The following is a 17800-nucleotide window of genomic DNA, read 5'->3' as shown; positions in this document are numbered from 1 at the left end:
CAGGCAGGCAGTTAGCGACAGACAGGCAGGCAGGCAGTTAGCGACAGACAGGCAGGCAGGCAGTTAGCGGCAGACAGGCAGGCAGGCAGTTAGCGGCAGACAGACAGGCAGTTAGCAGGCAGTTAGCGACAGACAGGCAGTTAGCGCAGACAGGCAGTTAGCGAGACAGGCAGTTAGCGACAGACAGGCAGACAGGCAGTTAGCGACAGACAGGCAGACAGGCAGTTAGACAGACAGACAGGCAGTTAGCGACAGACAGGCAGACAGGCAGTTAGCGACAGACAGGCAGACAGGCAGTTAGCGACAGACAGGCAGATAGGCAGTTAGCGACAGACAGGCAGATAGGCAGTTAGCGACAGACAGGCAGTTAGCGACAGAGGCAGATAGGCAGTTAGCGACAGAGGCAGGCAGTTAGCGACAGACAGACAGGCAGTTAGCGACAGACAGGCAGTTAGCGACAGACAGGCAGACAGCGACAGACAGGCAGACAGGACAGACAGGCAGTTAGCGACAGACAGGCAGACAGCGACAGACAGGCAGACAGGCAGTTAGCGACAGACAGGCAGACAGACAAACGGTTAACGACAGGTAGTAAAACAGTGGTTGGGCTGACCGACCTGGTTGTGTTGTGCTGCTGCTGCTGCTGCCTGGGCCTGAGCAAGAGCCTGGGCCTGAGCAAGAGCCTGGGCCTGAGCAAGAGCCTGGGCCTCCTGCAGCTGCTGCTGTTGTTGTACCAGGGCTGCCAGCTCAGCCTGAGTCAACACAATGGGGATGGTGGTGGTGTGATGGCCACCGTCTCCTTCATCTGGAGGGGGACAGGAGAGACTGCTAACACCAACGATTCCCTCTCCAGCCCTACCACACATCTGGTTAAAACAGCCAACCTGCTAGTCTTCATAAGATGTGCCAGTGTTGGGATTCAACAAGTCTATAACAACACCCCCTGCTGGTTCTACATCAGGGCCCGTATTCATAGTGTTTCAGAGTAGGAGTGCTGATCTAGGATCAGGTCCCCCTTGTCCAAGTCATCTCATTCATTTTTATTTTAAAAAGTTTAAACTGATCCTAGATCAGCACTCCTACTCAGATGCTTTGTGTAAACAGGCCCTGGTGCTGGAGCAGTAGGCCCTAGTGGAGCAGTAGGCCCTAGTGGAGCAGTAGGCCCTAGTGGAGCAGTAGGCCCTAGTGGAGCAGTAGGCCCTAGTGGAGCAGTAGGCCCTAGTGGAGCAGTAGGCCCTAGTGGAGCAGTAGACCCTAGTGGAGCAGTAGGCCCTAGTGGAGCAGTAGGCCCTAGTGGAGCAGTAGGCCCTAGTGGAGCAGTAGGCCTAGTGGAGCAGTAGGCCCTAGTGGAGCAGTAGGCCCTAGTGGAGCAGTAGGCCCTAGTGGAGCAGTAGACCCTAGTGGAGCAGTAGGCCCTAGTGGAGCAGTAGACCCTAGTGGAGCAGTAGACCCTAGTGGAGCAGTAGGCCCTAGTGGAGCAGTAGACCCTAGTGGAGCAGTAGACCCTAGTGGAGCAGTAGACCCTAGTCCCCAGTCTGTCTTTCTCTACTTCCTCATGACAGCCTGTATGGCCAGGGTCAGGCAGGCAGTCTGGCTCTCTGTCTGTCTGTCTGGCTCTCTCTGGCTGTCCAGCTCCTGCCCACCCTTCCGCACACCCACCCATCTGTGCACTCACTCATGACAGCGTGCTGTGCGGCCTGCAGGACAGCCTGTATGGCCTTGGCCTGGGCCTCCTCAGTAGCAGCGTGTTGTGCCGCCTGCTCGGCTGCAGCGGTAACAGCCAGCTCCTCGGGGGTTAAACCTGTCACCATCAGGGTCTGCTGGCCCCCCGAGCCACCTTCAGACATCAGCTCCGCAGGCAGGCCCTAGACAACAGGATGCAGAGAAAGGGGGGAAATGTTGAGGACAATGTAATACATTCACTACTAAACAACAAGCTTGCTCAGAAATTAAGTGTACCTCCTGCTCCCCCTGGTTCTGTTCCTCCATGTCCTCCACATGGACATGTATCCCAGCTGCAGTAGCCTCTTCCAGGGTCACAACCCTCACTGTGCCCTCTGGGAGAGAGTCGGTCTGCATGGCCTCCTCTTCCTCTTCAGCCCTCGATGCCACCGCCTCGGACGACCCAGACATTGATGAGATCTCCTGGAGAATATAAAAGAGAAAGCGTCAAGGAGAGAAGAGAGAAGCAGAGCGAGCAAGGAGAGCAAGAAGGAGAGCAAGAGAGAGGAGCGAGAGAGAGAGAGAGGAGAGAGAGAGAGAAGGAGAGCGAGAGAGAGAAGGAGAGCGAGAGAGAGAAGGAGAGCGAGAGAGAGAAGGAGAGCGAGAGAGAGAAGGAGAGCGAGAGAGAGAAGGAGAGCGAGAGAGAGAAGGAGAGCGAGAGAGAGAAGGAGAGCGAGAGAGAGAAGGAGAGCGAGAGAGAGAAGGAGAGCGAGAGAGAGAAGGAGAGCGAGAGAGAGAAGGAGAGCGAGAGAGAGAGAAGGAGAGCGAGAAGGAGAGCAAGAGAGAGAAGGAGAGCGAGAGAGGAGAACAAGAGAGAGAAGGAGAGCGAGAGAAGAAGGAGAGCGAGAGAGAGAAGAGAGAGAAGAGAGCGAGAGAGAGGAGAGCGAGAGAGAAGGCGAGAGAGAGAGAGGAGAACAAGAGAGAGAGAAGAGAGAGAGCGAGAGAGAGGAGAGAGAAGGAGAGCGAGAGAGAGAAGGAGAGCGAGAGAGAAGCGAGAAGGAGAAGAGAGAGAGAGGAGAAGGAGAGCGAGAGAGAGAGAGCGAAGCGAGAGAAGGAGAGCGAGAGAGAGAAGGAGAGCGAGAGAGAGGAGAGCGAGAGAGGAGGAGAGCGAGCAAGAGAGAAGGAGAGCGAGAGAGAGGAGAGCGAGAGAGAGAAGGAGAGCGAGAGAGAGAAGGAGAGCGAGAGAGAGGAGAGAGAGAGAAGAGAGAGAGAGGAGAGCGAGAGAGAGAGAGACAAGAGAGAGAAGGAGAGCGAGAGAGAGAAGAGAGCGAGAGGAGAGAGAGAAGGAGAGCGAGAGAGAGAGAGGAGAGCGAGAGAGAGAGAGAGAGGAGAGAGAGAAGGAGAGCGAGAGAGAGGAGAGCGAGAGAGAGAGAGGAGAGCGAGAGAGAGAAGGAGAAGCGAGAGAGAGAGGAGAGCGAGAGAGAGGAGAGCAAGAGAGAGAAGGAGAGCGAGAGAGAGAAGAGAGAGCGAGAGAGAGAGAGAGCGAGAGAGAGAGGAGAGCGAGAGAGAGAAGAACAAGAGGGAGAGCGAGAGAGAGAAGGAGAACGAGAGAGAGGAGAGCGAGAGAGAGGAGAGCGAGAGAGAGAAGGAGAGAGAGAGAGAGAAGGAGAGCGAGAGAGAGAAGAAGCAAGAGAGAGAAGGAGAGCGAGAGAGAGAAGGAGAGCGAGAGAGAGAAGGAGAGCGAGAGAGGGAGGAGAACAAGAGAGCGAGCGAGAGAAGAACAAGAGAGCGAGAGAGAGAAGGAGAGCGAGAGAGAGAAGGAGAGCGAGAAGGAGAGCGAGAGAGAGAGAGAACGAGAAGGAGAGCGAGAGAGAGAAGGAGAGAGAGAGAGAAGGAGAGAGAGAGAGAGGAGAACAAGAGAGAGAAGGAGAACGAGAGAGAGAAGGAGAACGAGAGAGAGAAGGAGAGCGAGAGAGAGAAGGAGAACGAGAGAGAAGGAGAACAAGAGAGAGAAGGAGAACAAGAGAGAGAAGGAGAACGAGAGAGAGAGAAGGAGAACAAGAGAGAGAGAAGGAGAACAAGAGAGAGAGAAGGAGAACAAGAGAGAGAAAGGAGAACAAGAGAGAGAGAAGGAGAACAAGAGAGAGAGAAGGAGAACAAGAGAGAGAGAAGGAGAACAAGAGAGAGAGAAGGAGAACAAGAGAGAGAGAAGGAGAACAAGAGAGAGAGAAGGAGAACAAGAGAGAGAGAGAAGGAGAACAGAGAGAGAGAAGGAGAACAAGAGAGAGAGAAGGAGAACAAGAGAGAGAGAAGGAGAACAAGAGAGAGAAGGAGAACAAGAGAGAGAAGGAGAACAAGAGAGAGAACAAGAGAGAGAGAACAAGAGAGAGGAGAACAAGAGAGAGGAGAACAAGAGAGAGGAGAACAAGAGAGAGGAGAACAAGAGAGAGGAGAACAAGAGAGAGGAGAACAAGAGAGAGGAGAACAAGAGAGAGGAGAACAAGAGAGAGGAGAACAAGAGAGAGGAGAACAAGAGAAAGGAGAACAAGAGAGGAGAACAAGAGAGCGCGAAAGGAGTCAGCGAGGAAGTAAAAAAAAGAAAGGGATGAATTGTCAAATTCTCAAAAAACTTACTGGGTGGTTTGCACCAACATTGTTGAAATTGATTTTAGATTAAGGTTAAATTAATACTTGGATTAATTAAAAGCTTGGTTTAAAGTTTGATAAATAGATAAAACCTTGAATTAACCGGTTTAATAGTTAATCCATGTTGGTGCTACCCATCCATGATGTCCAAAATAAATATCTTTAACAGTCTATAGAGCAGAGAACGGCTGTGGGGCTCAAACCAGGGATACCTAACCCCCAAGGACAAATACACTAACCACAACCCCAAAAAGAGTTGATCGTATGAAAGCCAGGTGTAATAAATGTCCTTACAGGTACGCAGGGCCCAGGTGTGGGCGTGGACTGAGTAACCGTGGTGACGGCTCTGCCAGATGTCGTCGATGCGCTGGACTCGGTGGTTGCCGAGGACGACGAGGGAGCCTCTTGAGTTCCGTTGTCTCCTTGTGTCGAGTCACCAGGCTGGGCTGGAGGGAGGAGAGACATCCCAACATTATGAATAAAAACGGTCCCCCCAACAGCAGGACTAACACACAGGTGTTGACCAATCAGATCTGTTGACAATAATTGGGCAAAAAAATAAATAAATTGGGCTGCCTGTGTAAAACGCAGCATAAGGGACAACTTCCCGGACCCAAATTAAAACCGATTCCTTACGGAGATTCATCTTTGCAGTCTAGGACCAGACTATCTGTGTCCGGAAAAATCTTTCCTATTATACATGTAAGGGTTCATACACATTTTCAAAGATGGAATTTCATTACTTTTCCATGAGCAGCAATTGGCAGCGTTCTCTGATCCCATGTGAGTATCGCCACCGGGAGGCTGTTCTCTGGATCCCATGTGGGTATCGCCACCGGGAGGCTGTTCTCTGATCCCATGTGGGTATCGCCACCGGGAGGCTGTTCTCTGGATCCCATGTGGGTATCGCCACCGGGAGGCTGTTCTCTGATCCCATGTGGGGTGGACACTGGGAGGCTGTTCTCTGATCCCATGTGGGGTCGACACCGAGAGGCTGTTCTCTGATCCCATGTGGGTATGGACACATTATCTCTCCTGGAGGATGGTTGACCACCAATTAGCTCTCCTGGAGGATGGTGGATCACCCATGATCTCTCCGGGAGGATGGTGGACAGCCCATTATCTCTCCGGGAGGATGGTGGACAGCCCATTATCTCTCCTGGAGGATCGCCCATTATCTCTCCCGGAGGATGGTGGACCGCCCATTATCTCTCCCGGAGGATGGTGGACAGCCCATTATCTCTCCCGGGGATGGTGGACAGCCCATTATCTCTCCCGGGGATGGTGGACCGCCCATTATCTCTCCCGGGGGATGGTGGACGCCCATTATCTCTCCCGGGGAGGAGGACCGCCCATTATCTCTCCCGGAGGACCGCCCATTATCTCTCCCGGAGGATGGTGGACCGCCCATTATCTCTCCCGGAGGATGGTGGACCGCCCATTATCTCTCCCGGAGGATGGTGGACCGCCCATTATCTCTCCCGGAGGATGGTGGACCGCCCATTATCTCTCCCGGAGGATGGTGGACCGCCCATTATCTCTCCCGGAGGATGGTGGACCACCCATTATCTCTCCCAGAGGATGAGTTTTATGCCTTTTGAAATAATTAGCTCATTCAATATATCAAAAGATCAAATGGCTATGGTAAGCTACAAATCATTTTATTCAGCTGAAGCCCACAAATAAGTCTTCAGAAAATGTAGCTTTTCTAGTTCGGTCATATGTATCTTAGTTACCTTTGAACTAAGTGTTCACCTTGTAGGCTGACTAGCATCTATTGAGTTGCAATGTCCCATACATTGGATGACCAAACCAACTCGAAGGATCTACAAAACAGGTTGGAGAGACATCCAGAAGAAATAGCAACATCTGGGATCTCCTCCCAGACCTGGACTAAAGCATCCGCCAACTCCTGGACAGTCTGTGGGTGCAACGTGGCGTTGGTGGATGGAGCGAGACATTATGTTCCAGATGTGCTCAATTGGAATCAGGTCTGGGGAACAGGTGGGCCAGTCCATAGCATCAATGCCTTCCTCTTGCAGGAACTGCTGACACACTCCAGCCACATGAGGTCTAGCATTGTCTTGCATTTGGAGGAACCCAGGGCCAACCGCACCAGCATATGGTCTCACAAGGGGTCTGAGGATCTCATCTCGGTACCTAATGGCAGTCAGGCTACCTCTGGCGAGCACATAGAAATGCCACCCCACAACTGACCCACCGCCAAACCGGTCATGCTGGAGGATGTTACAGGCAGCAGAACGTTCTCCACGGCATCTCCAGACTCTGTCACATGTGCTCAGTGTGAACCTGCTTTCATCTGTGAAGAGCACAGGGCGTGGCGCCAGTGGCGAATTTGCCAATCTTGGTGTTCTCTGGCAATTGCCAAACGTCCTGCACGGTGTTGGGCTGTAAGCACAAACCCCACCTGTGGACGTCAGGCCCTCATACCACCCTCATGGAGTCTGTTTCTGACAGTTTGAGCAGACACATGCACATTAGTGGCCTGCTGGAGGTCATTTTGCAGGGCTCTGGTAGTGCTCCTCCTGCTCCTCCTTGCACAAAGGCGGAGGTAGCGGTCCTGCTGATGGGTTGTTGCCCTCCTACGGCCTCCCCCACGTCTCCTGATGTACTGGCCTGTCTCCTGGTAGCGCCTCCATGCTCTGGACACTACGCTGACAGACACAGCAAACCTTGTCACAGCTCGCATTGATGTGCCATCCTGGATGAGCTGCACTACCTGAGCCACTTGTGTGTGATGTAGACTCCGTCTCATGCTACCACTAGAGTGAAAGCACCACCAGCATTCAAAAGTGACCAAAACATCAGCCAGGAAGCATAGGAACTGAGAAGTGGTCTGTGGTCCCCACCTGCAGAACCACTCCTTTATTGGGGGTGTCTTGCTAAATGCCTATAATTTCCACCTGTTGTCTATTCCATTTGCACAACAGCATGTGAAATGTATTGTCAATCAGTGTTGCTTCCTAAGTGGACAGTTTGATTTCACAGAAGTGTGATTGACTTGGAGTTACATTGTGTTGTTTAAGTGTTCCCTTTATTTTTTTGAGCAGTGTATGTTGTATGACTGTCATTCATATTCACCCAGTTCAATGTAACAGTGATAGGTTTAGGCTACTGTCATTCATATTCACCCAGTTCAGTAACCTCCATAGGTTTAGGTCTAGGATACTGTCATACATTGAACTGGGTGAATATGAATGACAGTAACCTAAACCTATCACTGTTACATTGAACTGGGTGAATATGAAACAGTGATAGGTTTAGGTTACTGTCATTCATATTCACCCAGTTCAATGTAACAGTGACAGGTTTAGGTTACTGTCATTCATATTCACCCAGTTCAATGTAACAGTGATGGGTTTAGGTTACTGTCATTCATATTCACCCAGTTCAATGTAACAGTGACAGGTTTAGGCTACTACATGACTCTAATTTTCCCCTATACACAGAGGTTTCTACAACCTAGCCTATGAATAAAAGATTGCAACGTAGGTGCACACAGGTCGAGAGACACATTTGAGGCGACCGACAGTGACATTCAATATTTCCTTGCACACTCTTGCCTTGTTATCTAGCTGATCTGGGGGTGTAATCATTAGTCCAACTGTTGCAAACGAGAGTTTCTATTGGACAAATACAGGTACAGTGCCTTGCGAAAGTATTCGGCCCCCTTGAACTTTGCGACCTTTTGCCACATTTCAGGCTTCAAACATAAAGATATAAAACTGTATTTTTTTGTGAAGAATCAACAAGTGGGACACAATCATGAAGTGGAACGACATTTATTGGATATTTCAAACTTTTTTAACAAATCAAAAACTGAAAAATTGGGCGTGCAAAATTATTCAGCCCCCTTAAGTTAATACTTTGTAGCGCTACCTTTTGCTGCGATTACAGCTGTAAGTCGCTTGGGGTATGTCTCTCTCAGTTTTGCACATCGAGAGACTGAAATTTTTTCCCATTCCTCCTTGCAAAACAGCTCGAGCTCAGTGAGGTTGGATGGGGAGCATTTGTGAACAGCAGTTTTCAGTTCTTTCCACAGATTCTCGATTGGATTCAGGTCTGGACTTTGACTTGGCCATTCTAACACCTGGATATGTTTATTTTTGAACCATTCCATTGTAGATTTTGCTTTATGTTTTGGATCATTGTCTTGTTGGAAGACAAATCTCCGTCCCAGTCTCAGGTCTTTTGCAGACTCCATCAGGTTCTTCCAGAATGGTCCTGTATTTGGCACCATCCATCTTCCCATCAATTTTAACTATCTTCCCTGTCCCTGCTGAAGAAAAGCAGGCCCAAACCATGATGCTGCCACCACCATTTTTGACTGTGGGGATGGTGTGTTCAGGGTGATGAGCTGTGTTGCTTTTACACCAAACATAACGTTTTGCATGGTGGCCAAAAAGTTCAATTTTGGTTTCATCTGACCAGAGCACCTTCTTCCACATGTTTGGTGTGTCTCCCAGGTGGCTTGTGGCAAACTTTAAACAACACTTTTTATGGATATCTTTAAGAAATGGCTTTCTTCTTGCCACTCTTCCATAAAGGCCAGATTTGTGCAATATACGACTGATTGTTGTCCTATGGACAGAGTCTCCCACCTCAGCTGTAGATCTCTGCAGTTCATCCAGAGTGATCATGGGCCTCTTGGCTGCATCTCTGATTTCGACTTTCGTGCATTGAGCTTGTCTGATGCTTTAAGCTTACGGTTTTATGCCTCAAGAGGGTGCCAGAGACTAGATACCAGACTAAAAAAAAAACTTTAACTTCCCGCTCCTACTGGCTGACGCATATTTCGGTTAATCAAAATTATATCTAAATCTAAATGAAAATGATACTAACCTAAAAAGTTACTTCTATTGCCGTTGCAAAAACATGGCTTTCTGCAGGCTATATTTGACAAAAACATTGCAGCCTGCAGGTAGAAAATATCCAGATTAAAAATAAATATCCTATAAATCACCATTGACTACACATGGCCTGTCTGCAACAAACTTCAAACATTGTATCAACTATTAACTTGGGTCAGGCCCAAAGCTTGCACTAGCAAACTTGCAACATTGTATAAAATATACTGGGTCCTCAAGAGTTTCCTATGCCAGGGAGGACAGGATAAGTAGCAGTGCTTAACTTGGGCAGGAGCTTGCTGGAGGGATTCCCGCCACCTCAAAATGTTCTAGAGCTCCTGTTCCTCTTATAGAATATTTGTTGAAAAGTTTTGTGACGCTCCTGCACCTAAATATAAACAGTACCCAGAATGCCAAGAGTGTGCAACGCTGTAATCAAGGCTAAAGGCTAGCCACTTTGAAGATTGTCAAATAAAATATTTAGATTTTTGTTTAACACTTTTTGGTTACTACATGATTCCATATCTGTTATTTCATAGTTTTGATGTCTTCAATATTATTCTACAATGTATAAAATAGTAAAAAAATTTAATAAAATAAAAACACTTGAATGAGTAGGTGTCCCCAAAGTGGACTGGTACTGTACGTTTGTTTTAGTGGAGCAGTAACACAATTTCGGTCGATCAACAGCCTAAGGACCAAACAATCAACTAATTGTGGTCAGCCCTACAGTGCTGTTATTGTGAAGTGGAAATGTCTAGGAGAAACAACGGCTCATTATACTGCGAAGTGGTAGTCCACACAAGGTCACAGAACTGGACCGCCGAGTCCTGAAGCACGTAAATTTGTCTGTCCTCGGTTGCAACACTCCCTACTGAGTTCCAAATTGCCCTCTGGAACCAACATCAGCACAATAACTGTTTGTTGGTAGCTTCATGAAATGGGTTTCCATGGGCGAGCAGCCGCATACAAACCTAAGATCATCATGCGCAAGCTTCTGCTGGAGTGGTGTAAAGATCGCGGCCATTGGACACTGGAGCAGTGGAAACGCATTCTCTTGAGTGATGAATCACACTTCACCATCTGGCAGTCCGACGGACGAATATTGGTTTGGCGGCTGCCAGGAAAATGCTACCTCCCCCAACGCATAGTGCCAACTGTAAAGTTTGGTGGACGAGGAATAATGGTCTGGGGCTGTTTTTCATGGTTCAGGCTAGGCCCCTTCGCTCCAGTGAAGGGAAATCATAACACTACAGCATACAATGACATTCTAGACAATTCTGTGCTTCCAACTTTGTGGGAACAGTTTGGGGTAAGCCCTTTCCTGTTTCAGCATGACAACGCCCCCGTGCACAAAGCGAGGTCCATACAGAACTGGATTGTCGAGATCGGTGTGGAAGAACTTGACTGAGCTGCACAGAGCCCTGACTTCAACAACATCGAACACCTTTTGGGATGAATTGGAACGCCGACTGCGAACCAGGCCTAATCACTTGTGGATGAATGGAAACAAGTCCCCGCAGCAATGTTCCAACATCTAGTAGAAAGCCTTCCCAGAAGAGTGGAGGCTGTTATAGCAGCAATGTTCCTACATCTAGTGGAAAGCCTTCCCAGAAGAGTGGAGGCTGTTATAGCAGCAATGTTCCAACATCTAGTGGAAAGCCTTCCCAGAAGAGTGGAGGCTGCGGTGACAGCAATGTTCCATCATCTAGTGCAAAGCCTTCCCAGAAGAGTGGAGGCTGTTATAGCAGCAATGTTCCAACCTCTAGTGGAAAGTACTGTACGAACCCTGACTGTATGAACCCTGACTGTACGAACCCTGACTGTACGAACCCGAATCTGTCAACTTGAAGAAAGGGCTGTGTTACAGTGCTCAGTGGATAGATAACAGTAGGTCCTACCTGTGGTAGCTGTGTTACAGTGCTCAGTGGATAGATAACAGTAGGTCCTACCTGTGGTAGCTGTGTTACAGTCATGCTCAGTGGATAGATAACAGTAGGTCCTACCTGTGGTAGCTGTGTTACAGTGCTCAGTGGATAGATAACAGTAGGTCCTACCTGTGGTAGCTGTGTTACAGTCATGCTCAGTGGATAGATAACAGTAGGTCCTACCTGTGGTAGCTGTGTTACAGTGCTCAGTGGATAGATAACAGTAGGTCCTACCTGTGGTAGCTGTGTTACAGGCATGCTCAGTGGATAGATAAACAGTAGGTCCTACCTGTGGTAGCTGTGTTACAGTCATGCTCAGTGGATAGATAACAGTAGGTCCTACCTGTGGTAGCTGTGTTACAGGCATGCTCAGTGGATAGATAAACAGTAGGTCCTACCTGTGGTAGCTGTGTTGGTCGTCCCTGTTTCATGTGTCTCACACGGTGGATTGGAACACACTCTCTGGACCGTGCCCGTTCCTGTCAGGTTGGACGTAGTCTGAGACGGGGTGTTGGTGGTTCCGGTCTCGTGTGTCTCACACGGTGGATTGGAACACACTCTCTGGACCGTGCCCGTTCCTGTCAGGTTGGACGTAGTCTGAGACGGGGTGTTGGTGGTTCCGGTCTCGTGTGTTTCACACGGTGGATTGGAACACACCTTTTGCACTGTCCCTGTAGTCTGCCCGATGCCCACACTGGAGTTGTCCTGCGTCGAGGTAGTGGTAGTTCCAGTCTCGTGTGTTTCACAAGGTGGATTGGAGCAGACAGGAGAGGTGAGGGGGGATCCTCCTCCTCCTCCTCCTCCATTGCTGGATGACTTGCTCTGGTTATCTGAGGACGAGGAGCTGGGCGTCATGCCCATCTGGTCAGAGCCCATGTTAGAGCGCGCGGTGGTCGAGGTGTAGGTGGTCCCTGTTCTCAGAGTCTCCGGTCGTAGCACCCCGGGCACAGAGCTGGTACCAGAAACAGACAAGGGGGAGAGGTCTCCGGAGGAGGAGGGGGGCGGAGAGGACGGGGGATCAGACCCGCTGGCGTTGTTGGTTACGCAGGAGCCTTGTTGTTGCTGGTTGGATCCCATGTTACAGCTGGCGGTGGTCTGGGTGTTGGTGGTACCTGTATCGTGGGTCTCTGACGGCGGGTTGGTGCACACCTGTTGTACCTGGCCCATGTTGGAGGACGCTGTCGTTTGAGTGTTGGTGGTGCCGGTCTCGTGGGTCTCGCACGGCGGGTTTGAACACACCCTCTCCACCCCACCATTACCAGTCATGTTAGCGGAGGCCGTGGTAGCTGTATTAGTAGTGCCGGTCTCGTGGGTCTCGCAGGGGGGGTTTGAGCAGACCAGGGTCACGGTGCCTGGGTCGCCTGACTCAGGCTGGGTGGAGGAGGGGTCGGCGGAGGTGGGGGACGACAGGATGGAGACAGGAAGGTCATGGACAGGCTGCGCCTCCACACCGCTAGGGGAAGTGATTAAGGTCACCTGGGTGGCCTGGCCTCCTGCCTGGAGGACAGATGCAAGAGGTCAATTAAACAACTTAATACAATTCAATCTAGCCATTATAATTAAGAAAAATGTATATAAAATGGAATGTTATGTCACTCCGAGTGATATGTTTTCATGGTGGCATGTTTGAACAGAAAAATAATTTCCACAGTTCATACAAGAAGCACTGCAACGTCTCCCGGACGTATCATAGTCAGCTTGGTGTCAGCTTGGTGTCTCCCGGACGTATCATAGTCAGCTTGGTGTCAGCTTGGTGTCTCCCGGACGTATCATAGTCAGCTTGGTGTCAGCTTGGTGTCTCCCGGACGTGACATAGTCAGCTTGGTGTCACCCGGACGTATCATAGTCAGCTTGGTGTCTCCCGGACGTATCATAGTCAACTTGGTGTCTCCCGGACGTGACATACTCAGCTTGGTGTCTCCCCGGACGTATCATAGTCAGCTTGGTGTCAGCTTGGTGTCTCCCGGACGTGACATAGTCAGCTTGGTGTCACCCAGACGTATCATAGTCAGCTTGGTGTCTCCCGGACGTATCATAGTCAACTTGGTGTCTCCCGGACGTAACATACTCAGCTTGGTGTCTCCCGGACGTATCATAGTCAGCTTGGTGTCTCCCGGACGTGACATACTCAGCTTGGTGTCTCCCGGACGTATCATAGTCAGCTTGGTGTCTCCCAGGTGTATGCCACCAGGACAAGCTTAGCAGCAAATTTAAATGGAAGTCAATCCATTCCAAGTATTAATGACGACAGTACGTACCTGTACTAAACTGGACTGACATAGCAAATGTGGTAGATAAAACACTAATGCTGCAATTCTGATCTTTTTATTCACTAATTGGACTATTGACCAATTAGATTAGCTCTTTTGCCAATAATTGGGCAAAAGATCATAATTGGGCTACCTGTGTAAACGCATCCTACGTCATCTACATAAACTGTACCTGTGCTGCGGAGACAGTGACCTGTCCAGGCAGGGTCGTCATGGTGCCCAAGGTGGTGATAGGAGCAACGGTGGCAACACTTCCTCCTGCCAGGCTGGTCGACACTGTGCCAGTCACCGTACCCAACGTAGTCACACCTGTTCAGAGGGAGAACATTGAATTATGAATTGATTGACGGCCATTGGTAGCGCAAACAGACTGGTTCCCAGGCTCGTGTAACGGGACTGATGCTGCAAAACAGCACAAGCTAAAGCCTGCCGGTGACCTGTTGATGATTCAATGTGTCGCTAACTAAAATCACATTAAATCACTACCTAAAATCACATTAAATCACTAACTAAAATCACATTAAATCACTAACTAAAATCACATTAAATCACGAACTAAAATCATATTAAATCACTAACTAAAATCATATTAAATCACTAACTAAAACCATATTTAGTAGCATAACTAGACATGACTAGCAAAGCCGCGATGAGATTATCACTGAGCTCCTTACCTGTGGTTCCCTTGACGACCAGGGTGGTGACATTAGGTTTGACACCGGAAACCGTTACCGGGGAGACGAGACGTACACCTCCCATGGGGACGGTCCGTAAAATAGTTCCGGGCTGTCCTGGGGCACCCTTCAGCACCACCTGGTAGAAACATAATATTAATAACAGCCTGTTAATCTACATAGAGGCCTTATATACAGTAAAATAGTTCCGGGCTACACAGTTATTCCCCTGAGCAAGGCTCTTAACTGTTATACAATTTAAAATTTTATATTATTTTTCAAATAACTGACTTAATGTTGCTAGACACAGGAAGAGTAGCTGCTGCCTTGGCAGGAAGTAATGGGGATCCATAATAAACCCCAGGAAGAGTAGCTGCTGCCTTGGCAGGAACTAATGGGGATCCATAATAAACCCCAGGAAGAGTAGCTGCTGCCTTGGCAGGAACTAATGGGGATCCATAATAAACCCCAGGAAGAGTAGCCGCTGCCTTGGCAGGAACTAACGGGGATCCATAATAAACCTCAGGAAGAGTAGCCGCTGCCTTGGCAGGAACTAACGGGGATCCATAATAAACCCCAGGAAGAGTAGCCGCTGTCTTGGCAGGAACTAACGGGGATCCATAATAAACCCCAGGAAGAGTAGCCGCTGCCTTGGCAGGAACTAATGGGGATCCATAATAAACCCCAGGAAGAATAGCCACTGCCTTGGCAGGAACTAATGGGGATCCATAATAAACCCCAGGAAGAGTAGCCGCTGCCTTGGCAGGAACTAATGGGGATCCATAATAAACCCCAGGAAGAGTAGCTGCTGCCTTGGCAGGAACTAACGGGGATCCATAATAAACCCCAGGAAGAGTAGCTGCTGTCTTGACAGGAACTAACGGGGATCCATAATAAACCCCAGGAAGAGTAGCCGCTGCCTTGGCAGGAACTAATGGGGATCCATAATAAACCCCAGGAAGAGTAGCCGCTGTCTTGGCAGGAACTAATGGGGATCCATAATAAACCCCAGGAAGAGTAGCCGCTGTCTTGACAGGAACTAACGGGGATCCATAATAAACCCCAGGAAGAGTAGCCGCTGCCTTGGCAGGAACTAATGGGGATCCATAATAAACCCCAGGAAGAGTAGCCGCTGTCTTGGCAGGAACTAATGGGGATCCATAATAAACCCCAGGAAGAGTAGCCGCTGTTTTGGCAGGAACTAATGGGGATCCATAATAAACCCCAGGAAGAGTAGCTGCTGCCTTTGGCAGGAACTAATGGGGATCCATAATAAACCCCAGGAAGAGTAGCTGCTGCTGTGGCAGGAACTAATGTGGATCCATAATAACCCCCAGGAGGAGTAGCTGCTGCTGTGGCAGGAACTAATGGGGATCCATAATAAACCCCAGGAAGAGTAGCTGCTGCCTTGGCAGGAACTAATGGGGATCCATAATAAACCCCAGGAAGAGTAGCTGCTGCCTTGGCAGGAACTAATGGGGATCCATAATAAACCCCAGGAAGAGTAGCTGCTGCCTTGGCAGGAACTAATGGGGATCCATAATAAACCCCAGGAAGAGTAGCTGCTGCCTTGGCAGGAACTAATGGGGATCCATAATAAACCCCAGGAAGAGTAGCTGCTGCCTTGGCAGGAACTAATGGGGATCCATAATAAACCCCAGGAAGAGTAGCTGCTGCCTTGGCAGGAACTAATGGGGATCCATAATAAACCCCAGGAAGAGTAGCTGCTGCCTTGGCAGGAACTAATGGGGATCCATAATAAACCCCAGGAAGAGTAGCTGCTGCCTTGGCAGGAACTAATGGGGATCCATAATAAACCCCAGGAAGAGTAGCTGCTGCCTTGGCAGGAACTAATGGGGATCCATAATAAACCCCAGGAAGAGTAGCTGCTGCCTTGGCAGGAACTAATGGGGATCCATAATAAACCCCAGGAAGAGTAGCTGCTGCCTTGGCAGGAACTAATGGGGATCCATAATAAACCCCAGGAAGAGTAGCTGCTGCCTTGGCAGGAACTAATGGGGATCCATAATAAACCCCAGGAAGAGTAACTGCTGCCTTGGCAGGAACTAATGGGGATCCATAATAAACCCCAGGAAGAGTAGCTGCTGCCTTGGCAGGAACTAATGGGGATCCATAATAAACCCCAGGAAGAGTAGCTGCTGCCTTGGCAGGAACTAATGGGGATCCATAATAAACCCCAGGAAGAGTAGCTGCTTCCTTGACAGGAACTAATGGGGATCCATAATAAACCCCAGGAAGAGTAGCTGCTTCCTTGGCAGGAACTAATGGGGATCCATAATAAACCCCAGGAAGAGTAGCCGCTTCCTTGACAGGAACTAATGGGGATCCATAATAAACCCCAGGAAGAGTAGCCGCTGTCTTGGCAGGAACTAATGGGGATCCATAATAAACCCCAGGAAGAGTAGCCGCTGTTTTGGCAGGAACTAATGGGGATCCATAATAAACCCCAGGAACAGTAGCCGCTGCCTTGGCAGGAACTAATGGGTATCCATAATAAACCCCAGGAAGAGTAGCCGCTGCCTTGGCAGGAACTAATGGGGATCCATAATAAACCCCAGGAAGAGTAGCTGCTGCCTTGGCAGGAACTAATGGGGATCCATAATAAACCCCAGGAAGAGTAACTGCTGCCTTGGCAGGAACTAATGGGGATCCATAATAAACCCCAGGAAGAGTAGCTGCTGCCTTGGAAGAGTAGCTGCTGCAGGAACTAATGGGGATCCATAATAAACCCCAGGAAGAGTAGCTGCTGTCTTGGCAGGAACTAATGGGGATCCATAATAAACCCCAGGAAGAGTAGCTGCTGTCTTGGCAGGAACTAATGGGGATCCATAATAAACCCCAGGAAGAGTAGCTGCTGCCTTGACAGGAACTAATGGGGATCCATAATAAACCCCAGGAAGAGTAGCTGCTGTCTTGGCAGGAACTAATGGGGATCTATAATAAACCCCAGGAAGAGTAGCTGCTGTCTTGGCAGGAACTAATGGGGATCCATAATAAACCCCAGGAAGAGGAACTACCAGTCCGTTTGGATATTTGAATAGCTGCAACCATCACTAATCTGCTTCACATTGTATTGAATGTTTTTGTCCTGGTTTCTTATAGGTTTTTAGTATCATCTTTCTCTGCTTACACAGCAGTGGCTAGAGCGTTGGACTTGTAACCGAAAGGTTACAAATCCCCGAGCTGACAAGGTAAAAATGTGTCGTTCTACCCCTGAACAAGGCAGTTAACCCACTGTTCCTAGGACGTCATTGTAGATAAGAATTTGTTCTTAACTGACTTGCCTAGTTTTTAAAAAAGTCAAATTTCTGCAGCATTTTACAAATGTTAGTTTTACTAATGTGAGCCACTCACGTTATGGCTTTTATCATAAAGGAGTTTATTAATGACTTGTTCATCCTCTTTACCTGTGTGAGTCCCTGTTGACCAGCCCCAGTTCTGGGCATTGCGCTGATGATCTTGCCTGGTGTCCCGGTGCCTGGTGTCATCATCTTAGTGGTAATGATGGTAATGGGGGACTTCATACCACTTCCTGTCACTCCTGACCAGACAACAGATTAAAACACATTAGTACATGTAGTAGGCAAGGGGGAACCCATTTCTGGTATATCAATAAAATAAATCCCAGCACACTTTTGGACTCATTTTGTAGTTACCTGATAAAGTACAATATTATTGGAAATTAATGTTGAAAATTAAATTTATATTCCCGAAAATTAAATTGAAAATTA

General features: G+C 49.0%; 1 protein-coding gene across 1 annotated transcript in view; it reads right to left on the bottom strand.

The window, feature by feature from the left end:
- LOC112238307 (host cell factor 1) overlaps positions 1-17800 on the bottom strand; it is a 51291-nt gene that overhangs the window by 10470 nt on the left and 23021 nt on the right. Inside the window, exons 17-24 of the mRNA XM_042303593.1 lie at positions 17477-17610; positions 14049-14187; positions 13547-13683; positions 11503-12601; positions 4603-4754; positions 1960-2145; positions 1676-1865; positions 618-805 (exon numbers count right to left, since the gene is read on the bottom strand). Coding sequence (XP_042159527.1) covers positions 618-805; positions 1676-1865; positions 1960-2145; positions 4603-4754; positions 11503-12601; positions 13547-13683; positions 14049-14187; positions 17477-17610 — 2225 coding nt within the window. The remainder of the gene's footprint in view (positions 1-617; positions 806-1675; positions 1866-1959; positions 2146-4602; positions 4755-11502; positions 12602-13546; positions 13684-14048; positions 14188-17476; positions 17611-17800) is intronic.

The sequence above is a fragment of the Oncorhynchus tshawytscha genome, linkage group LG22, assembly GCF_018296145.1.
Source record: "Oncorhynchus tshawytscha isolate Ot180627B linkage group LG22, Otsh_v2.0, whole genome shotgun sequence".
In the NCBI taxonomy this organism is placed as follows: Eukaryota; Metazoa; Chordata; class Actinopteri; order Salmoniformes; family Salmonidae; genus Oncorhynchus; species Oncorhynchus tshawytscha.
This window is presented reverse-complemented; position numbering and strand designations above follow the sequence as displayed.